The 23,563-nt window shown below is 39.9% G+C and overlaps 1 protein-coding gene across 3 annotated transcripts in view; it reads left to right on the top strand.

Annotated features, from left to right (window-relative positions):
* The window catches only part of Fsd1l (fibronectin type III and SPRY domain containing 1 like), a 61,156-nt gene that overhangs the window by 2,452 nt on the left and 35,141 nt on the right, over positions 1–23,563 (top strand). For all 3 annotated transcript variants that reach the window (XM_036177624.1, XM_036177625.1, XM_036177626.1), the window contains exons 2-4: positions 14,695–14,790; positions 15,592–15,723; positions 17,637–17,738. In XM_036177624.1, coding sequence (XP_036033517.1) covers positions 14,695–14,790; positions 15,592–15,723; positions 17,637–17,738 — 330 coding nt within the window. The remainder of the gene's footprint in view (positions 1–14,694; positions 14,791–15,591; positions 15,724–17,636; positions 17,739–23,563) is intronic.

Consider the following 23,563-nt stretch of genomic DNA (forward strand, 5'->3'; position numbering starts at 1 on the left):
GCCATTAGTCTCCATTTCTTCACCTATAAAATAGAAGTAACCACTGACTTTAAGAGCTATGAGCATTGTGTCCATAACAAGAAAATCACCTAACAGTATTATCTGTTAGCTTTTGTTAGTCTCATAACTCAACCTCAAAATAACATTTTCCTTATCAAATTTGTTCTAGACTTCTCTAACTTTTAGGTGTGTTTTCTACTTGTGTGTCCTTGAAGAAATTATTTCAGCAGGTGGTGCCAAGAAACAGTTGTTAAATAATAATAGCAAGAGGGTGGAGAGTTGTGACTCAGGCAGTCGTACAATGAAGATGTAACTGGACATCTCACAGAAGCTTGCTGCTGGCTGGTCGGCACATGGGTCAGCCTCACCAGCTGCTTTTTTTTTTTTTTTTTTGTCTGTGGAAACGACTTGGACGTCAGTGTTTTGTTAGCAACAGATGCTCTATTTGAGTAGAGGAAGAAGACTCAGTTCTATGGGAATGTAAGGCACACTGTAGGATACAGAAGCACTATTATCTTCTAGAAATGAACAGGGAGATTTGTTTATATTGAGTTTCTGGGACACTTTGGTGAGCAGGAGGTGTTAAGGATAGGTAGCTTTGTTTGATCCTCAGACCTTTTGAATATGTCCTTAAGTGGTTCTGAGATAAAATCTTGAAGGTTTCTTTACCTGACAAAATGTGCACATTCAGAGAAAACACTGAAACAAATAAGGACAGTTGTATTTTGGGCACTTTTTTGAATTTAGTAGTGCAAGATAAATTTTGGTACAGATCACTGATATTCATAGAGGTTCCTGTTTCTAGGAAAGGTGCTTCTTAAAGCAACAAGGGTGTGAGGGTAGGGACCGACTGAGGAAGAATGCCAGCAAGAGCAAGAAAGAATTTCCAATTGTTTCTGCATGCTCTTCCTACCTAGGTAGGAACTCAGAGGTCTCCTTTATACTACATGGTAAACCTAGACTGGGGAGATCTGTGTTTGGCTTCCTTATCTGTTTCTTTTTATATCCTGATACGTGCTATACAGTTGAAAGACCCACCCCAAAGCTACACAACTATCCAATTGACCCATGTTCATAGTTACTTGTTCTCAATTTTACAAAGAAAAATAGTTTCTCCAGGAAAGTGAAAAAGAATGAAGATTGGGTATTGTTCTGCATCTGGCACTCTGTCAGACTCCCTCGAACTCCCACAGCAAAGTTCTTGTAGAGTCTGCAGGGTTGCACAGCTAGCAAGTGCCAGGCAGTCTGGATTCAAACCAGGTGGTTCTTTTCATAGTCCACACTTTTCACTACCTCCCTTCAAGACTGAATTCTTGGCTTCTAAATACAGAAAGAATTAAGGTAATTGAAATTTAAGATTTTAGTGCCTAATGGGCTGGAGAAATGGCTTGGTAGTTAAGAGCACTCTCTGCAATTGCAGAGAACCACAGTTCGAGTCCCAACACTCATATCCGGTAACTCACACCTCTTGTCATTTCTACTCCGTGTTATCCAGCTCCCTTCTCTGGACTCTGGTCACCTGCATGCATGTACGTACACACACACACACACCCAACACACACATAATTAAAAAGAAAATAAATCTTTAAGACAAAGTGTTACCAGAGACAAACCCTGTACAGTGGTCAGTTTTGTTTGTTTGCTTTAGAGACTTGTCAAGTATAGTGAAGTATTGATAGCTGGTACAGAACATAAGTTAGAGGAAGGTCTGGCACCTGGTCTGTCTTGCTGCCCCAGATAAGATCACTGTACTGCACCAACGTCTTTTCTCTCTTTATTTCTTTTTCTCTTTGGAGGATAGAGTAGGAATCTTACCTCTCTAAAGTAGAGCTGTAAACAGTGAAGTGCAATGTGAATGAACACCGCATGAATGTTCATGATCTCATAGGTATCTTTGTTTTTGAATTGAACTTGGCAGTTTCCAAATGTCTGATAATGAAGCAGGCTTTTTCTTTCTTTCTAAGTTTCAACACAATGCTTCTTTGCAATGCTTGGCTGAATGTAAACAGGATTACTCATGCAGCAAGCACATACTGGATTTTGCCATAGTGATGGATGTTCCACACTGACTGCAGTGGGCCATACTTTGCAGCAGGTGGATTTGTCAGTAGCCTTTGCTATATTTTCTTCACCTCAGCTGTTTTCCCCAGCCTCAGCATTCAGATATAATTACTGATATCTGTTGACTGATAGTGAATTAATTTTTATATGTAATTATTTACTTTTTAAATATAATAATTTTTTATGAAAGTGTTAGCATAGCCAGCCTATTAACCTCTGTTAAGTTACAAATACAAATAATACAAGTTTATTAGGAAATGTTAGTTATAAGTAAATGAAAGTAAAATCACCTATGATCCTTTACCTTGAAGATAACCACATTCAACATTTGATTTGCTGGTTACCTTTTAATGCAAATAAAGCCTTAAAACATTAGGTATCATACTATGCGTACTGCTGTATAAACTGCTTTTATATAATGTCATGACCATTTTCTAGTTTCTTACCATTCTACAACACTTAATAACAAGTCAGCATAATGCTTTCTTATGATTGTGATTCTTGATTATACTTGATTACTACCCCTTTGTTGGATATTTATGTTGGTCCCAGTGTTTTAAGGTTATAGATAACACTAAAAGGAACATTCTTGTAGCCAAGTCTCTGCCTGTATTCTTAATAAACTACTTGGCACAAATTTGGAGAAGTGGAATTACCGATTACTTAAAACTCCTAAGATATGTTGCCCATTAGCCCTTCAGAAGGGCTGTATCAGTTGATGTTACTCCAGTGCCTCCCTGGCCTCTGGTCTGCTTGGTAGAATAAGTGCATCTTTATGCCAGTGGGGTCTTGTTGCTCTGCTCAGATGGACATTTGGAGTGTGTAAGTGCTGAGTCTACTGTCATAGGCTGGGACCTTGGATGCCCAAGGCTTGTGGGCTGAGCCAGTGAACTGGGGCTCAAAAACTAGAGGTTTATAGCCCCAGGCCTTAGAAGCCTGAGCCATCTAGCTGTCTGTGCTAGGTAAGAGGCTTACTGTCTCAGGGCTCGGATGGCCAGTGGCCTAAGCAGTAAAAGCCTCAGTTCTGCAGCCACAGCAGTAAATAGCAATCAGTACCAGCCATTTTTACAGGTCCAGTGCTTTGGATGTTAGAACCCTTAGTGGCTAGTGTTTTAGCTCTTGAGCTACACATGTCAAGGCTCAGAGACTCCTAGGCAAGCTTAAGTGAACAATGCTTGCAGTCTTGGCCACCACCTTGCCTTTCCACTTTCTCTGTGCTTCTGTCATCCTTTATCGTCTTCTGCCTTTACTTCTGCCACGTCTGTTCCTGTCTGGACTTGCCACACTCTTCTTGGTGGTGCTGCTGTAGTGGCAGCCTCTCTACCTCCACTGCTAGGCCACTGCTTGTTATTTTTCGTGCTACCATCTCAGCCCATTCTACTTAAGAGTCATCAGTAGATGAGAAGATGTATAATTACAACACTTGGGGTAGCTCAGGAGGATGCGAAACAGTGAGCTGAACAGCTTGGTTATGTAGCTAAGGGGAGGGGTGTGCTGTACAAAGGAAGAAAAGTGTTTATGCTAGTCATTGCACCGGCTTCTGGTTCCCCCAGTCCCTGCCTTTTGCTGAGTTACGAAGGTGGTGCTTGTCTTCCAGCTTGAGTGAGAAGAGCTGCTTGTTAACCTGGCAGGAAACTTTGCAAGGCCAGGACAGGTTGTCTGAAGTGGTTGTGACTTGACTAAGGCCTCCTGGAGCAGGAGTCCTGGCTTCAGCTGTATTGATCCTTGCAACCCAAGCATTCTCAGAGTAATTGTCAAGTATCCAAAACAGCCAAGTTACCATAAGGGCAGCCTGGCTGATTGCCAGAGAAGGGATGCCTAGCATAAGGGAAGGCTGTGTTCTGCTATTCAAAGACCTGAACAGCTGCTCCTGGTAGTTTAACCCAGTGACAGAAAGAAAAAACAAACCTTATGGGTGTTTACAATAAAGACTTAAAGAAAGCTCATCACAAAACTAATATTCTCAACAGCATTTAACAGAGCCTCTGCATACTTAGCCTCTCCCCCGGTGCTCTAGGGAGCACCATCCATCGCATCTCTAACACCACTGAGAGGAACAGTTCTCTGCATGGCTAAAACCTATTCAGTCTCTCACACGCTTACATGCCCTGCCTCATAGATGGGAGACTACTATCTCCTCTTCTGACTCCCAGCTTACTCAGTCCAGGATAGAAAGGCGTGTTTTGTTCTCCTGGTTCTTTTACTAGTATTTGGTTCATTCAAGACTATATTTACATTTAGTACTACTCACAGCTGCTCACTGATTTTAATTAGTTATTTTGTGATTGTCAGAATTATGTTGGTTCTCCTTTTTTACATTCTTTCATCAAGCCTGGACCCAATACTCTAATGTTTACAATAGCTATGCTCAGCTGGTAAGACTTAACTGCCCTACCTTATCTGCTGGATGCGACTTTCTAATTTTCAGTTCTCTAACTAATTCAAATGAAGACCAAGGTATGGCATGATACAAGAAGCACTATTCTGGTAGCAGCTAGATTCATTGATTCCTTTGCTCTGGTTACTAGAGCCTTGTCATTATTTCTTCCAGTCCCTAATAGTGGCAGCATCCTATGGTAGTGTAAGAGCTGAAGCTCCTGAAACAATGCCTGGGTTTGAATTGTTACTGTTGGTTGATAGCCGAGTGACCTAAATCAGGTTAACTTCTGAAATCTTTCTGCAACCATAAATTGTTGAAAACTCTTATAATGATTTAAAAAATATTTCTGACATTGAAAGTGCTAACCAAATAATAATCTGTTTGAATATAGTAGAAGATTGGCCTCTTAAATTGCAGGTGCATTTGTGGTATTCACAGTGATTCTAGTTTTGTATATCTTAACTGTTATAAATATGAATGTAGAATTTATCTCAGAAGTCTCTTGGTTTGAGGAGCTGCTAATGGGAAAGCCCATGTGTCAATATTTTTTAATCATGACACATGGATAATGGTTGAGGGTATAAGGTAAAATTGGGTTCTGATGATTTGAGGTCATTTGTTCTAAACAGAGGAAGGTCATACATCATAATATCAGGGGCTTGTTACACTGGGCAGGTTTTAGATAAATAGCCCAAGTTGGAAGAATTTTGTTGTTGTTGTTGTTGCTATTGGATGCAGCTAAATTAAGACTAAGCTTTGGAGTTATCAGATGTTGCTGGATCGCATAAGTTAGAACAATGCCATTTCAAAGTGGTGAGCCAAGTAACTTAGCTTCCAACTTAAGAATGACGTGCAGGGTGCAGTGATTGAATCTGGGCAGCTCTGTGGTAAAGGTTGTTCTCTAGCCTGTGACACTGAAGGAGAGGCTTGATGGGAGGTCGTCAGGTCACTGGGGCTTACCCCAGCTTTGCTCAGCTCTCTCTTTGTCCTCCTGGTTTCCTGTCCAACATTGCTGCCATGATGACATGCTGCTTTTAGGCTCAAAGCCCTGGCTCTCACCAGTCCTGGGAAACAGGAGGAACAGACTTTCTGTAGGTAGAGTATTGTAATCTGCTTTGATCAGTTCCAGGGTGTTTTCTTCAATTTTGAAGCACAATTTTAGTTGTTTTTGATGCTCTTAGATGTGTAGTGTAATAGTTGATATTGACTGCTCACGTCTGAACTCTGAGTCTCTGGCAAGCTACTTGAACTTCTTCATGCCTTGGCTTCTTTGGAAAATGAGGATAATATTAATATCTTACCTTGTATGATTGTTTCTCATTTAAAATGTGTATGGGTGTTTTGTTTTCATGTGTGTCTATGCTCTGTGTGCATGCTGGTTACAGATAGTTGTGAACAGTCATGTGGGTGCCGGAAATTGAACCCAGGTCTTCTGAGAGAGCAGCCAGGGCTCTTAACCACTGAGCCATCTCTCCAGACCCATTTATAAGAATCTTGAAAAGATTAAGATGTAAAAAGTTTTAGCTGGCCTTGGCTCCCGGCAGTATGAAAGTGTTACTGTGCATTTGCCCAGTCTGTTGATTATGCTTTTACTCCACAATACAAGTTGTACTCCCTTGAAGAAAGTGCATAAAGCTTTGTACATCCCATTGATTCAGTCTGGGGATGGTGGCAGTTGTGTTTATCCAGGGTATATAAACCCCTTTTGCTTGTTGGCTTAGCAGTTGTGCTATTCTGAATTCACAGTCAAGTAATTGATAGGCTTGATTCTGATGGCATGGTCTTTGAAGTTCTGGTGACTGTGCTACATGACCAAGCACAGCAGTTAAGACTGCTCATCTCTGGAGGCATATTCTATGTGCTTTGCCATGGCCACATGATGGACATTTTTCAGAGCCTGTCTTCAGACCTGTATCATTTAGAACTTTTACTTATTACTGCCTGATATCTTAAAAAATATAGCCATCTAAATAAGTAAGCTGCAAATGATTTATATGGCCTTTATCTATTGATGTTTATCATGTTAGCCATAAATGTTTGGAAGGTAACAGGAAGCTTGAGATCTGACATGAATCCAAGATCCTTGTAGGCACTCTTTCATGCAGATAGGCTACCATGGTATAGATGAACAGTTCAACATGAGTGCCTTCCTTCACCACAAAGCCTTGATACTGTCACAGGCACCACAGTGCTTATCATATAACCTTTGTTTAAACAGTACATTGTATGTCTTAGAATTGTAGTTATGAATGTGAGAGCTTCCAGGTGGGAAGAGAGTCTTAATAGAGAAACTCAGAACAGTCTACATATCTGGGAGGAAAGGAAGAAAATTAGACATTGAAGCAGGTGAGGTGGGCCATGGGAAGATCATGGGGTTTTATATGTTGTGTTCAGATTTTTTTCTTTATACAAGAGTCAGTGAGATGTCTCCAAAAAGGGTGATAGTATCTTATTATTTTAATAGAAAGTTAAAAACGGATTATTGTGAAGAAAGAATATATCTGAGGTTGGTTGAAAGTTTTGTTAGAGTGTGGGCTTTGGTACAGGTTGAGACATGATAGTGACCTGTACTAGGATTGTTAGTAACTAGCTAAAGCTATTTAGGATTAAAAGTGGTAGAACTTTGTGGCTATGTGTAGGTTATAAATCAGGGGAGGAAATAATGATAGGTAAAATTTTTGAATTTGTGGCTCGCAGTGTTCTTTATGGAGCTAGAACACTAGAGTTAGAGTAGCTGTAGGTCAGTGAGGGAAGATGATGATCTGCTGACTACTGAGACATCCAAGTGAGATTTTAAGTAGGAAGTGTCTTGCAATGGTCTGGGGCTCAGAGGAAGGCTTGTGCCTGAAAGTTCAGGTTCTCCTGCTCTGCACAGTGCCTGTCATACTTGTGGAAGCTTCAGGATTTGAACTTCTAGCTCAGCTTTGTCAGTTAGTGTTCCCATTGTGAAAACTATTGATGAGATTGGAAGTTCGGGAGAGACCAACTGGGGTAGTTGAATATATAACGTATTTATATCTGCCCTGGAATGTTGCCAGTTATGTTTAGAAACTACTTAAAAAGCACACAAACAAATGGAAAGTCTATTGAGTCTGCTCTCCCCCTGCATGTGTTCCAGAGTAGTCACACACTGTCTCTGTATACACCTCTTCCTGGGCCTGTTACCTAGAGAAAACTGTTGTTTGATACACACACTAAGGTGGTTATGTTTCCAAAGTCAGCTCACATTATTATCGTTTATGGATTTTTAAAGTACATTTTGGAGATGGTAATTTATCATACACATTTTGATTTTCTGTTCTCCTGAGCTCCAGATTCTTCTGCGGTTCAGTTGTGTCCACCCTGGGTTTAACAAGTCTCATTCTTGGAAGAGAATGGGTGAAGCCCTGGAGCCCTTTATAATTTAGTTCTCAATACTTCCTGTAGAACTTGGACTCATTTATTACACTAAGTATAAACTGTTGACCAGAGTCCTTTGCAGTCCCTCAGCTTTTTCATAATGACAGATTAAAGGGCAGCTGGATTCAGAAACTTTGGGCCCTTTTTCTCAGCAGTCTGTCCTTGGGGAACTTTCAGGATATTAAATACAGAAGCAGCCACTGGATGTAGGTTTTATAATGACAGTTAGGGTGGTCACCAATCTGAGTATAGGAGAAGGCTAGCTCAGGCACCCTCAGTTGCTAGGAGTGGACATTCTTGTGAGTTCCTGGGGATTTTCCTAGTACCAGGTTTCTCCATAACCCTATACTGGCTCACTCTGTCAAGATATCTTTCATTTCTCTCCTTCTCTGTCCCTCCCCAAACTTGGCCCTCTAGATACCTCATATTCCCACCCCCTATCTCCTTCCCTCTATCTCCTGCCTGCTCCCAGTTTACCAGGAGATCTTAACCCTTTCCCCTCCTGGGGTGATTCTTGCATGCCCTTCTTAGGGTCTTCCTCTTTACCTAGCTTCTCTGGTGACTGATGGGAGCAGATGCAGAGACCCACAGCCAAGCACTTGGCTGAGCTCCTGAAGCTCAGTTGAAGAGATGGAGAAGGGACTAGGGGAACAAGGTGTTTGGGGGGGTCAAGATCATGATGGGAAAACCACAGAGACAGCTGGCCCGAGCTAGTGGGAGCTTACAGACTCTGGACTGACAGCTAGGGAACCTGCATAAGACCGAACTAGGCCCTCTGAATGTGGGTAACAGTTGTGTGGCTTGATCTATTTGTGGGGCCCCTGGCAGTAGGACCAGGACTTATCCCAGGTGCATGAACTGGCTTTTTGGAGCCCATTCCATATGATGGGATACATTGCTCAGCCTTGATGCAGGGAGAGGGGCTAGGCCCTGCCTCAGTTTGGTATGCCAGACTTTGTTGACTACCCAAGGAATGCCTTACCCTGTAGCTGATTGTTTTCCTGTGTCCTTCCCAGTCCGCAGCCACTCAGACCCAAGTAAACACACAGAGGCTTATATTAATTAAAACTGCTTGGCTGTTAGCTCCAGTCTACCACTTACTAGCTCTTACACTTAAACTCAGCCCATTTCTGTTAATATATATGTTGCCACATGTTCTGTGGCGTTACCTGTGTGCCATTACCTGCTGCTCCCTGGACATCAGGCTGGTGTCTCCTGACTCAGCCTTCCTCTTCCCAGAATTCTCCCTGTCTGCTTGTCCTGTCTATACTCCCTACCTGGCTATTGGCCAATCAGCATTTTATTTATCAACCAATCAGAGCAACACTTATTTACAACATACAAAACATCCCACAGCATTACCACCCTCTGAGAAGTGGATGGAGATTGTGATGGAGGAGGAGAAGAGAGGAGGGAGAAGGGACTGGGGTTGGTATGTAAAATAAAAAAAATTAATTAAAAATATATATAGAAATATCACTATATCTGCATTAGCTGCCAATGTCACATTGATTTCTTTGGGTTTCTGTTACTGAATAGGTGTTTACTGCAGTTTATAATGTGCTCAGTAACTATATTAGATTTCTTTCCTAGTGCTGTGAAAAAATACCTTGACAAAAGCAACTGAAGATGGTTTATTTAACCCACAATCCCAGGCTTTACAGTCCGTCATATGGGAGTCAAGGTGGCAGGAACTGGAAGCAGCTGTCGCATGATACAGTCATAGGCAGAGAGCAGTGAATTAGTGCATCATATATCCTAATGCTCAGCTTGTTTTCTCTCCTCATAACTCTGCCCAGGGAATAGTACCGCCCAAACTGGGTAAGTCTCCCCACCTCCATTAAGACAACCAATATAATCCTCCTTAGACATGCCCACAAGCCAGTCTAATTCAGATACCTTTCCAGATGATTCTAGATTGTGTCAATTTGACAATTAGAATTAACCATCACAGGGCTGGAGAAATGTCTTGGTGGTTAAGAACACTTAGTGCTCTTGCAGAGGGCTATGATTTGGTTTCTAGCACCCACATGGTAGCTTACAACTGTAACTCCAGTTCCAAGGGAACCAATAGTCTTTCCTGGCCTCCATAGACATGTGCCAAAACACTCAAATACATAAAAATAAATCTTCAAAACAAAACCTGTCACAGTATCTTGAAAATAAATGTGATATTACATTCAAGGGCTCCAATGCCCTACCTATTGAGCTGACTTATCTGGTCTCACATATCTGTGTTTCATAGCCAAGACTGGTAGCTCTTGCCACCTAGTCTGGCCTTAGGTTGTTACAGCATCACCAGTAGCTAAAGCTGCTCCTCTCCTTCCCACTGTCCTGGTGCCCAGGTTACATTGAAATGTGAGACTAAGAGGTTCTGCCTGATCAAAGGATGAGGCTGTTTTCCAGAAAGACTATCCCAGCCTATAATGACCATTCTCCCCAACTGTTTCCTGGTAAAAAGTATAGTATTTTTAGGTATTTCCTGCCATCTAGCACCGCAATGGTAGAACTTCTTTCCGTTATAGCCCTTCCTGGACCAAATACAGTTTGAAAAGGGTCTTTGATTCTTATTTTGATAATAGTGAGAATTTCTAATGAATTAAATGGAAATGTAAAAATACGATTAATTATTTTTGTAATCTAAAGATTCTGTCTTTGGAGGTATTGAACACTATCATACAAAATAGACATTGTCTTGGTGGGGCTTTGAGTTTGATAACTCACATGACAACTGTCCCTGGGTACAGTTTTTTTTTTTTTTTCAGTTTCCATTTTCACTTTGATCTTCTAAAACCCCTCTCTAATGAAAAATATTGGTGAGCAGTGTACATTTTACTGGCAGTCCATTTGTTTTTCCCCTTGGTTGTGGTGGCTTCTGAGATTCTTCTATGATCTGAGAGGGATGCTGCATCCACACCATTTCCTTTGAGAGTTGATAACTTTATAATATTTTCCATCTTCTAGTGGTAATAATTATACAAATAAAAACTTAGAAATTAGTGAAACTCTGAAACTCTAGTAAAGGAACTTGGTTTGACCATTTCTACTTAGATCTACATAAGGTACTTAGAACTCAAGAATCTGGCATAATATAAGCAACATAAGAATGTCTACTTATCTAAGAAAAAAGTTGAGAAAACATTTAGATTATTTCAAATTACAAATTAGTTGAATCAGTAGTTGAACCCTTTCTCCTCTGAAGAAGTTGCGGCCGGCCTGTAAGGTAGCGATCTCTGTGAGGTTGTATTGCCTACCTTCTAGATACATGGGACTGAGTGAACTGAGATATGCTGGGAGCTGAAAGTGCACATTGGACTTTTGATATGTAGAGACACTATTTCCTTTTTTAAAATTAGGTTTATTCATTTTTTTTCTGTTTGAGTATTTTGCCTGCATATATGTACTGCACCACATGCTTGCTTGGTGCCTGCTGAGGTCAGAAGAAGGCATCAGATCCCTTGGAACTGGAGTTACAGATGGTTGTGAACCACTGTGTGTGTGCTCAGAATTGAACCTTAAAAGAGCATCAGGTTCACTTAACTGTTGAGCCAAGTCTCCAGCCCCAATAATGCTCTCTTAAAACAGGATCATCCGAAATTGTTAAACTTGATAGTTTTTTTTTTTTTTTTAAATTGGTATCTTACTGTGTTTTTCTGTTACTAGGCTGGCCTTGAATTCTTGGACTCAAGCAATCCTCCTGCCTCTGCTTCCCATGTAGCTGGGACTGCAGGTGTGTGTTACCCGGTTATATAATGATTGACTGTTTACTATAAGTTGAAAGGATAACATTTTAGATAGCTGAGGTGAGGTAGAATATGGAAATGAATGTCACCTGTTTCTCTTACTTTTTGTTGTGGCTATTGGCTCACACTGTAGTATCTCTGTTGGCCTGCTGCTCTTAAGAAGGAGAATACCATAGCCGGTAAAGACCACACTCTGACTTCTAACTCTGGTAGTAGACAAGAGCCTGTTCGTTTTCAGCGGGTGGGTACCTCTTAATGATTTAGAGGATTTATTATGAAGACATGATAAAATTAGAGTATTTAGGTATGTTTGACTGTACTCAGTAAAAAACAGGAGCTTAACAAAAGCAAGCCTTTCATTGAAAAAAGCCCAAGGAGCTCATAGCTTATATAGCCAAGGCAATCTGCATCTGTCCCCAGGGTTCTTGCTACACAACTTCAAAATTTGCTCCTAAAGTTAAGTGAGAGTGGGGAAGCATTTGAGTTTGAGTGTCCTCTCTGAGAGATTTGCTCCTTTTGTGTACTATTGTGTACATTTTTTCCCTAGTTTTTACTGAGCACACACAGATGGTGATTATTGAAACTTCGTTATTGGACTGCATCCCTCAGGACCTGGCGTGTGTTTTCATAGACTAAGGCAGCCTCTTGAAGACTCCTCTACCTCTGTTGTGGTGCGGTGTCAGTGTCTTTAAATGACCCTACAGTTGCTCCATGTGCTTGACAGTGAACAGAGCTTAAGTTAACATGAGTCTCTACTACGGGATTTCCAGAAATGATCCTTGCCAGTGAAAACCTAACAAACCAAATAATAAAGGATGTTTAATTGATTGTATGGGTGTACCAAATGACACAAATTAATCAGGTTTAGAGATAGTATTCCAAAGTGATTGAGAGCATGGGCTTTGGACTACAACCGATTCTGACTGTATCTCTCCAGCAGTGTAACTTGGGCAGCTAGTTAAGCCTCCCCTTCCTTCTCCTGTGCAGAAGAACTCTATGGATAAGAACTCTTACCTTGAATATGGGTGAACTCAGCTTCCCCTTGCTGCAGTGCTAATCTGCTCTCACCTACAAGAGGGTTATTTGAGCTCATGGTTTTGTGGGTTTTGGTTCCTGTCTGTCTTGGGCCTTTTTGCCTTTGGACCTATGGAGAGAACAGCACATCATGGCATGGATCATGTGATGGAGCAAAACTCACCTCATAGTTGAGGAGCGAAGGAGAAAGAGAGGAAGAACACACCCTGTGAATTACTAGTCTCTACTTAATGATCCCACCGCCTTTCAGTAATGCCACTCCAGGGGACAGCTTTCAAGACAAGGGTCTCTAAGGAACATTGCCACACTAAGCTGTAGCACTTGCCCTTGGGAGGATCAGAGTTAGGCAGCAGCAGTCCATTAACTAGAAAGAACCAGGTCATATTAATTGGCACCTCCTGTGAACAGCCAGAGGATGGTATAGTACTGTTCTTACTATTGCATTGTCTTGCTTTAAGTACCTAGAGATCCTGACTCTGGCTCGTACATGGAAGTCTTGGATCTCCTTTTTACATCTCTTTATAAGCACTGTGGCCCCTCTGACTGTGCCTGCCTCACCTCAGAGTCCTGGCTGCATCCTGCCATTCTGTATACATAGTCTGGGAAGAGCATAGACAGGTTAAACAGCTAGCTCTTGGTGCCCATAGACCTTTTCTAGCACAACTTCATTGTATTGTTTTAAAATACCACAAGTATGAGGATGGGAAGAAATGGTGTCAGTAAATGAAGAAAGCAGAGAGCCCCAAGGTTGAGCCAAAGGATGATAATGCCTCCTTATCACCAGGGATTGTGAGAATTAAATAAGATCTGTTGTAACTGTTCTTAATTTTCATTAATGCTGCATGGATTGTCCTCTTATTTCATTTCCTGGGAACTGTATATATAACCCTTTATCAGTGTCCAACTATATGTTGAAGGGAACCTTGGTTCTATGAAATTTTATCAGCTTTACTAGTAGTTAAGCTTAGAGACTTACAGAAAAGCATCCCATACTTCTGGGAAATGTTATACAGGAAAAGTACTTGCATTTGATTTTTACTGAATTTTTCCTCATTATAACTAGTGAATTTATTGAGCAATTAGAGCTGTACTGTCCACTGTGGCAATACAGGTCACACATAGCTCTATACATTGAAATTAACTGAATGGGAAGATATCATCAAAGTACATTACATACATGTCCAAAAATGACATGTTGAATCCCATTGTTTTGTACAATTAATGTATTACAATAAGAAAAAAACTAAAATATGAACAATAAATGTAGTTTCAGTTGTGGTCCCACATTTCTGTTCTAGGTGATAAGTAGCTGTTTTGGAGAGAGCTTCATGTGGCCAGTGGTCACGTATGCAGAACACACTTGTCTTAGAAAATTTTATTAATAGAACTGAACTAGAGTATGAGGAAATTAAAGAGCCACACATTTTATTTGACTTGGAATCATTGTCAAAGTCTAGGGTGTTTGCTACTAGAATAGTTTACTCTGGTTCTGTAGACGTCCAGTAACTAATACTATTCTAGTTGCAGATTTGCAATGTAGCTAGCTCTTCATATTTCTAAAGTTTGTCTTTTTTTGTAAATAAATAATGTTGGATTTTTTCATGCTTAAACATTCTGGCTTTGTGTGATCTAAAATAATACTGTGGCTATGAAATAGAGCTAGGTGTGGTGGCACATGCCTTTAGTCTTAGCACTCAAGAATCAGAGGGAGATGTAGGCATATTTCTGTGAGTTTGAGGCCAAACTGGTCTGCATAATGAGTTCCAGGCTAGCTAGGGCTACATAATGAGACCTTATCTTAAAAAAAAAAAAAAAAGGTATATAATAGCATTGATAATTTTCGGTCTGAAATGTCTTGAGGTGATTGCATAGTATACTAGGAATTAGTTTAAACAGGACAAGTACATAGCCCACTGTGTGTAACCATAGGCTTCAGGGAGGTTTGAACAAAGAGCAGCTTTATGTTGCTCCCATTTATTATATGATGCACTCTTATGTAGATGTGCTTAGGAATGGTTGTTAGGAGGTTCAAGTACGTCTTCTATGAGATGATAATGTTTTGTTTTTAAATCCTAGGAAGCTCTACAAAGAATCATTTCAACTCTGGCGAGTAAGAACGATGAGATTCAGATCTTTATTGATACACTAAATCACACACTCAAAGGAGTTCAGGTATGAATATTTCTATCAAAAATTGTATAGATGAATGATGGATAGTAAAATGTGAAGTATAACTAACACTGCATCAACTTAGGAGTATAATGTAATGCAGCTGGGAATAGGGTCTTCAGAGGACAGAAGAGTAAACACTTCCTGTGCCATCCCTGCATTCTGCTCAGGGAAAGCAAGTGGTAAGGAGCAAAGACAGCTGACATGTTCACAAGCAAGTATTAAAGTCTTGGTCTTTTCTGTTTGAGGGTTTCCTTTACTAATTCCAATTAAGAGCAAGTGGTGCCTCTTCAAAGTAGAGGAGAACACACCATTTCTTTGACCATACATCATGAGGGGGTGCTGATAATAGGACTTGGTGGGAGAAGTAGACAGAAGGAGGCCATGGAGGGATGCAGCAGCTCAGTACTCAAGTAGGTGAGAGGGGTGCTTAGGAAATAGTGCAGGGTGGGGCAGATAATCTTTTATGATGACCTGAGGTCATACATTCAAGTTTATTATTTTCTATTAGATCAGTTGATTGACCCCATGGACATTGAATGACCCTTAAACAGGGGTTACATACTAGATATCCTGCATTATGATTCATAACAGTAGCGAAATTAACATTATGAAGTAGCAATGAAAGTAATGTTATAGTTGGTCACCACAGCATGAGGAACTGTATGGAAGGTTGAGAACCACTGTTGTAGAGTAAGGTAGTTTATGATAGGAATTTATTCTTCCCTTTGCTTGTGCCTTTTAGTTTTTAAGTGTTGTATATCTTTTCACTAAAATCTTTGTTTTGTTTTGTTTTTTAAATAGGAGAATTCTTCTAACATACTTTCAGAATTAGATGAAGAATTTGATAGTTTGTACTCTATATTAGATGACGTAAAAGAAAGCATGATCACCAGCATCAAGCAGGAACAAGCCCGTAAATCACAGGAGTTACAGGTGAGGTGTGCAGCTACTGAAATGTGGTGTTCTACTTAATGCTGGACTTCTTTAGACACAATGAAGTATAACCGTATCTTTGTCTTACCAGAGTGGTTTTTAACTTGGCTTGGATCATAAATACCTTTTAATATTTTTTAAAATTGTGGTTAAAAATAACAGAATTTACTGTCCGCTGTTTTAAGATACAGCTTTTTGATTTATACTGTTGTTTAGCAGAACTCAGGATCTTTTCCATTTCATTACAAAGCTGAAATTCTTCACCCCTGAAATAACAATTCCTCACATCCCCTCCATCAGCTCCTGGCTGTTGTGCCATTTGTTCCATTATTTTGATTACTTAGATGTCTCATGAAAGTAGAATTGTACAGCGTTTGTCCTTTTGTGACCATGCAACTTCAGCACAATGTTCCCAAGGTTTGTCCATGCTATAGCATGTGCCAAGATTTCCTTGCGGCTGAATAACATTTCTTTATATACTACGTCATCTTTACCTGCTTGTCTGTCTATGGCCCCTGAGCTGTTTATACTTCTGGCTTGTAAGCAGTGCTGCAGTGAGTGTGGACAGGACACTCTTTGTCCACTCTTTTGGCTGTGTACCCAGAAGTCAGCACGCTGATGATGTGGCAGCCACCCTTTAGTTTTTTTGAGGTGCCGCATGCTCTGTTCCTCATTGCCTGCACTCTGATATTCCCACCAGCTGTGCTGTGATTCTAGCTGCTTCATTCTTATTAACGTCTGTTTCCTGATGTTTTGATTTGGTGGCAGACATCATAAAAGGCTATGAATCAATTTGGTTTGTTTGCTTGCTTGATTTTATGAGACAGGGTCTAACTGTGTAGATTTGGATGTCCTGGAATTCACTTGTAGACCAGGCTGGCCTCAAGCTCATAGAGATCCATCTGTCTTTGCCTGTTGAGTTGTAGTATTAAAGGCTTGCACTGCTAGGCCTGGCTATGAATCAGTATTTTTGTTATGGTTTTGATTTCCATTTCCCTAGTGATTAGAGAGAGATGCACAGTTTTTGTATGCTTGTTACTGTCTATGTATTTTTCTTGAAGAAATTTTATTCATTTTTTTCCTGTTTACTAAGTAATTTATTTGTTTTAAAGTTACAGACTTTCTTTATGTATTTTTGCTATGCTGTGCTGGCTTTTGAATGCAGTCAGGATTGTGTATGTGTTAGGGACATGCTCTGTGTAGCTGCACACCTAGCCCTGGAGTTCTGGATGTTAACCCATGGCCCATTGGATTTGGAAATATTTTCTCGTAGTCTGTATTTTGCCTTTACACTCTAGGCTCTTTTCATTTCTGTAACTATAAATTACAAGTTAAAATAGTTTTTCATACTTGAATCATGCATAAGTAGACTCGGACTGTGCTAACTTAAGTTAAACATTATTGAGAAATTCAGTCTTCATTATTACCAAGGTTGCTTTCTGCAGGTAGATTATTCTGATATTTTAGTTTATTACAGACAGTTTTCTGACTATTCTAAGAAACTTTAAGTTAATTTCAATCACACTTGTTTATAATTGCTTTATTTTTTCTTTTGTTTTAAATTATGTACTCAGTATTTTTATCTGCATGTGGGTCAGATGACAACCTTTTCAAGTCAGTTTTTACCTTCCACTGTGGACAGATTTTTATCATCAGACTTAGACCACAGATGCTTCTATCCGCCAAGCCATCTTTTCAGCCCCAGCTAGGCTGTTTTGGATAAATTATAGGAAAAGAGGCAATTTTGTCATGTATATAACTGATGGTAATTATCTTATCTTCAGTAGCTTTGTGACATATGCCTATTTATTCAGTCATTACCATTAAAATCTCTTTAAATTTATTCTGGCATCATTTGAGATTGGCAGTTGGCAAGTTCATTTAAATGATTTGGGTGTTGTGCTTCCTTCTAGAGTCAGCTTAGTCAATGTAACAATGCTCTGGAAAACTCAGAAGAACTACTAGAATTTGCAACACGGTCATTAGATATAAAGGAACCTGAAGAATTCTCAAAGGTAAACAAAACAAAAAGGAAGTAAACAGACAAATAGAAAACCTTATCCTAGTATACTGTAGGAGTATTTAAAGAAGTGTTTTGTCATTTCTGATATTGAAAAGATCTTGGGGTTTTGACTAAATAAAATACAAGGTGTTCACTTATTTCAATGCATGTATTTTTTAGAATCTATATCTTTGAGATCAAGAATTGATTATTTTAGTTCTCTTTTTCTTTAATGCTCAATTTAAATGAGCCATGTTTCTTTTTTCAGTTATATCCCTATTAGCAATTTGTTTTAAAGGTTCTCCAGTACTTGAGCCCGGTGGTAATTGTCTCTAGGCCTACTTCAGAGGCTTAGTTACTGACAGAATGGTATGGATAACTTGGACAGACAATTAGTAAATGAGTGGTGAGCTATTAGAAAGCTGGGAAGCAATTCTTTTCATCACACTATTTTTAAATATCCCATATTAAAGTCTTTAAGTTGGGCTAATATAATTGGAAACAACAACACAATAGCCTTGGCTAAAACCCACCAGTGGTTCTTTTCATACTTCTTTATCTTCACGACTGTTTAAATTGTCATGCTCTTGTTCCTAGCATGAGATCTGGATTTGAATTTATTAGTGTTCTATGACCTGAATGTGAACAAGTAAAATGGTACAAATATGATAGGATTTTAGAACATACTTCACCTTATTTTTTTAATATTAGAAGTTTGGTTGATAGTAAATATATGCAGAAAGTTCAGATGAGATCTGGATTGTTAGGTAAGTAGCCAGGACTCCACCGACTCTGGTTTTTCCTGTCACTAGTACTTGGCTTACAGAACAGTGATTCAGTGCTTAGATCCTTTGTCAAAAAAATTCCTCACCTTGAATTCAAACCTTGAACTCTTCCAATGAAAAGAACTGGCCAGAACAATTTCCAAGTCAGTATATAATTATCTACCTTCTTCCAACCACTTGTCAGATTAAAAGGGAAAGAATGGTTTCCTACACATGAGTACCCACAGTGGAATTACAGTTGCAAGGTACTGTGAAAGGGAACAGTGCCTTCTGCATTTGATCACAGATGAAAAGAAAAATGAGGCTTCTTTATTTTTTGTCACTCAGGATAACTCACCCCTGGAATACCTACCGCTCAGGGTGTGTCAGTCTCCTGAGCCTTGAGAAGAGCAGACAGAGAGGGAGCTCAGTCAGTACTCTGCGGGCAGAGGGTTGAGAAGGTCCTTTAGGCTGGTCAGGAATGCTGAGGACAGAAAAGGACCTTTAACAAAAGTGTGCTTTAGCTTTGAGGACAGCTACAAAGACGTGAAGTGTCTACTAAACACACCGTGAACTAGAACTTCACCTTTTATTTGTAAGTGTTGGTGTCTTACTGAAATGTAGTCTAGTGTGTAGATGTGCTCGTTATAAAAAAGGCGTGAGTGGTACTCTATTGAAGTTAGTTTCAGGATATTCACTTTTAAGTGAGCATGTGTGCATTTGTTTGTTTGTTTGTAGTGTATTAGTGTTTTGCTTGCATATATGTATTCGTACTCTCATATGTATTGTACCCTCAGAGGCTAGAAGAGGGCATCAGATCTCTGGACTAGAGTTATAGGGAGTTGTAAAACACCCTGTGGGTGCTGGGGATCGAACCCAGGTCCTTTGCAAAAGCAGCAAGTGCTCTATACCACTGAGCCATCTTTTCCAGCCCTGATCATATGTTTTGAAAAATAGTATATTTATGAGAAAAGATAATATATGAATAAATATATATAACACAAATTAAATACACACACATATATCTATTTAATGTATAGAATCAGTGGGTATGCAACTAGTTCATTTCCAAAGGTCTCAGACAAAGAAAAGACAAGGTTTCCCTATGTAGATCTGGCCTGGGACTTGATATGTAGACCAGGATGGCCTAAAGCTAAAGCTCACAGAGATTCACTTGCCTCTCTTGCCTCCTTACATGGCAAGGTTAGGGTTTTTGCTGAAAGGAAAAAGAACATTTTGAGATACTCCTTTTCCCATTTTCCTTTGTATAAAAAGAAAATAAAATAATGTTAAGAAAAAATACACTTTTCCTGTCTTTGGCAGAGACAGTAGGTCCTTGAGATTCAAACATTAGGAGCTTTTTCACATCTGCACCCTGTGGCTTATGATGTCACATGCCACAAATGAATATTTTTAATTACACCTTTGGGTTTACATAAGAAAAAGAAGCTCCAGGTTCATGAACATTTGAAGGAGAAAAAAAAATATTCATCTTAAGGCTGGAAAATACAAATGAAAAAGTCTACCAAGATATGTGGAAAGAGGAACAGCAAAGAAAGTTCTGGAAAGCCTCTGCTGTGAGCAGTGCTGCCTCTGCTGGGCAGGGGAGACTGGCGGAAGCAGACGTGCCTTTCCTCAGGAGAAAAAAGACAGAGAGAAGATGAGACAAGGACATCCTTGTGCCTACAGTCCATGCTCAGGGAGAAGCAGAGGAACTCAAAGATTTTTGAACTGGCAGGAGAAAAAGAAGACATGGAAGAGGCTGGGCTTGCCCGACAGCCACACCAGCACCAGAGCAGAGTCACTTTTTGCTTTCCCATGTTGGCTGTGAAAAAGCATCAACTCTGGTGTAGTTAGCAAAGGTACTGCCATTAAAGTGGGTTTGATGTGGGCCTCATGCCACAGGAAGCAAAGTCATTTGGGGAAATAATATCTCAGGTTACTTACAGCTCTGAAAATGAAGCATGTATAAATGTAATCTTAGTGGTTTGACAGTGGTTTTGTACTGACAACCACAGAGCAGCCAGGAAATCCACCATTCCTGTGATGTTTCTGATACTGCCATGCAGCCTAATTCTTAGGGAGACAGCCTAGTCTTGTTGTTGTTGTTTGTTTACTTGTTTTGAAACAGGGTTTATGTGTATCCCAAGCTCACCTTGAGTTTACTATATAGCTGAAGATGACCTTGAACTCCTGATCCTCCTGGCTCCACCCCCTGAGTGCTGGAATTGCAGGCACACACCACCATGCTCAGTTTATGTTGCTGGAGATCACACTCGGGGCCGTATGCGTGCTAGGCAAGCACTTTATCAACTGAACAATATACACACTCCAGGTTTTTAAAGTGTAGGAACAAGAAAGTATTCAAAATGCTTGAAAAATTCACAAAACATATTAGTTTCGGTATCTTTTCATTGTAGACTAAGAAGAAGGTTAAGCAAAGCTTCATTTTTGTTTCTTTATACTTAGCTGGTAATTATGAATAATTATTTGTACTAAATCCTTTACTCTTTTGCAGTTCTACTTAAGTAACTTTGGCTTAGCATGACAGGTTCCTAAAGCTGACATATTAAAAGATTGTAATTATTACCTTAAAAAGCAGAGTTTAGGTGTGCTGGCTCAGGCTTGTGATCTCAGTACGTTAGAAGGTGAAGCAGAAGGATTGCTGTGAGTTTGAGGCCATCCTGGGCTGTAGTACGAAACTGTGTCTCAGAAAACAAAAGTTAATTGATAAAGGGAAGGCATAATGAGCTCGAGAGGAGAGGATAGCATAACCCCAGAGAAAGCCTGGCACTCACCCAGGCACTCATTCTGGCTGAATGGAGTCATGTAGACGCAAGTATATATGGTAGCAGCAGCGTGCTGGAAAATTTTAGGCTTAGTATTTTAGAGATACAGATTTATAAAATTATTACTCTTGAAATTAGCTGGGAGGTGGTGGGTCCTGCCTTTAATTTCAGCACTCAGGAGGCAGAGGCAGGCAGATATCTGTGAGTTCAAGGCCGGTCATCCTGCTGGTCTACAGAGCTAGTTCCAGAGTAGCCAAGGCTACACAAAGAAACTCTGTCTTCAAAAAAAGGGGAATTAAAACAGAGGAATGAAAGTATACTTTTTGGATGGCTTTTTTCTTTGGGAGAATAATTTCTAGAAAAAATAATTTATTCTCTATTTAAAGATATTTCTTGAAATTGGGCCACTCTAGATAAATGGCTCTAGAATTTGAGACTTTTCTCTTATTATAGAGGTAACTTCTCATCTTCTATGTTTACAGATACATTTAAAATAAAATGTGAACCTAAATTGTAGCTACAGAATCTTCATTGTGTATCATATGTAGATACACGGGACAGCAATTTCTCCTAGGTTATCTGGTTTCTCATTTGTTCCTTTTGTGTTGTTTTTCCCCCACTGTAGCTAGAGTTTTCCTGCCTGGCCCATAGTCAGGACAAATCTCTCTCACCCACCAGGCCCATAGATGCTCAGACCTAACCAAGTAAACACACAGAAACTTATATTGCTTACAAACTGTATGGCCGTGGCAGGCTTCTTGTTATCTACTTCTTCTATCTTAAATTAACCCATTTCTGTTACTCTGTAAGTTGCCACATGGCTCGTGGCTTATCAGTACCTTACATCTCGCTTGTCATGGCCATGGCTGGCAGCGTCTCTCTGCCCCAGCCTTCCACCTCCCAGAATTCTCTCTTGTCCGGCCTATACTTCCTGCCTGGCTACTGGCCAATCAGCATTTTATTTATACAGAGCGATATCCACAGCACCCCACAAAAATCATGGTATGTGAAATTATGCCACAAAAATTGTGTGCATGTGTATGTACATGTGAACAAAAATGGTACCATACTAGATACAAAACAGAATCAGTAACAGTCTTTCTCTCAATGGGTCATGTGAGGGAAACTGGGAAACAATATTCTTCTAACCACGTTCAGAATCCATCAGGAAATAAGATAAAACAGGAAAAACAAGAGGCCAAGTACTGCTATGATACTGGAGACTATCATTACATCAATAGACTAATTAACTCCTTAAGTTCAGAATCATCTACCCAGGTCTCAGATCACTGTGGGGTGGGAAGGGGTGTTTCAGTGACACTGACAGAACAGAGGAAGAAGAAAACAACACACACTGTCTGTGGACAAGCAAACTTCCAAGAAAAGTGAGAGGTACAGGTGAGTGCCTTTAAACTCATCATCTGGTAGCAGTGTTAAGTGGAGGATCATGGCAGTGATCTTTCCTCTGTGTGTAAAAAGTGTGCCATGCAGAAGAGAATCCCTTTTCTTTCCTGAGACACCTATATGAAAACCGTTTTTAATTCCAGCTACCTGACAGTACTTTCCTAAACCAAGATATTAGTTGACTAATGTAGCACTCCTTACAAAAGGGACTGTGCCAAACTAGGCTCATGACCTAAGGAGATTGGAGAGCCACCACCTTGGGTTGGCTGTAGTATGTGGACCTTGGAAAGGGTTTTGTTGTTGTTAAAATGTTAAGAACCCAAATTCCTTAGTAGAGAAATAAAATGATTAATATTCAAGGCCACAGAGTTGATTACTGATAATGTTGGAGCTGTAGCATGTTGTGATCTGTATCAAAAATCTCAGGTTTTTTTTTTTTTTTTTTTTTTTTTTTTTTTTTTTTTTTTTTTTTGGTTTTTCCAGACAGGGTTTCTCTGTGTAGCTTTGTGCCTTTCCTGGATCTCACTCGGTAGACCAGGCTGGCCTCGAGCTCACAGAGATCCACCTGGCTCTGCCGCCACCTCCCGGCTAAAAAATCTCAGTTCCTTTGTTCAAGCCAAAGTATCTGAGGCTGGGTATAAAAAAATGACCTGTACCAAGTAGAAACAATGTTAGGACTGAAGGAAAGAAGAAACAGAAGCAATGCTTTCTACATGTAATTTACATTCAACTGTGCTCAGTTAAAGTATTACTGTGTACCAGGCTGTATGCCAGCAAAACAGCCATCTTTGTCTGCTGTGATTGTTAACTATGATTGTTAGCATGGAACAGAATCTTTTTGTTGGATATATTATATTTCATTCATATATAAAGGGGCAATG

Source organism: Onychomys torridus, chromosome 2 (assembly GCF_903995425.1).
Source record: "Onychomys torridus chromosome 2, mOncTor1.1, whole genome shotgun sequence".
In the NCBI taxonomy this organism is placed as follows: Eukaryota; Metazoa; Chordata; class Mammalia; order Rodentia; family Cricetidae; genus Onychomys; species Onychomys torridus.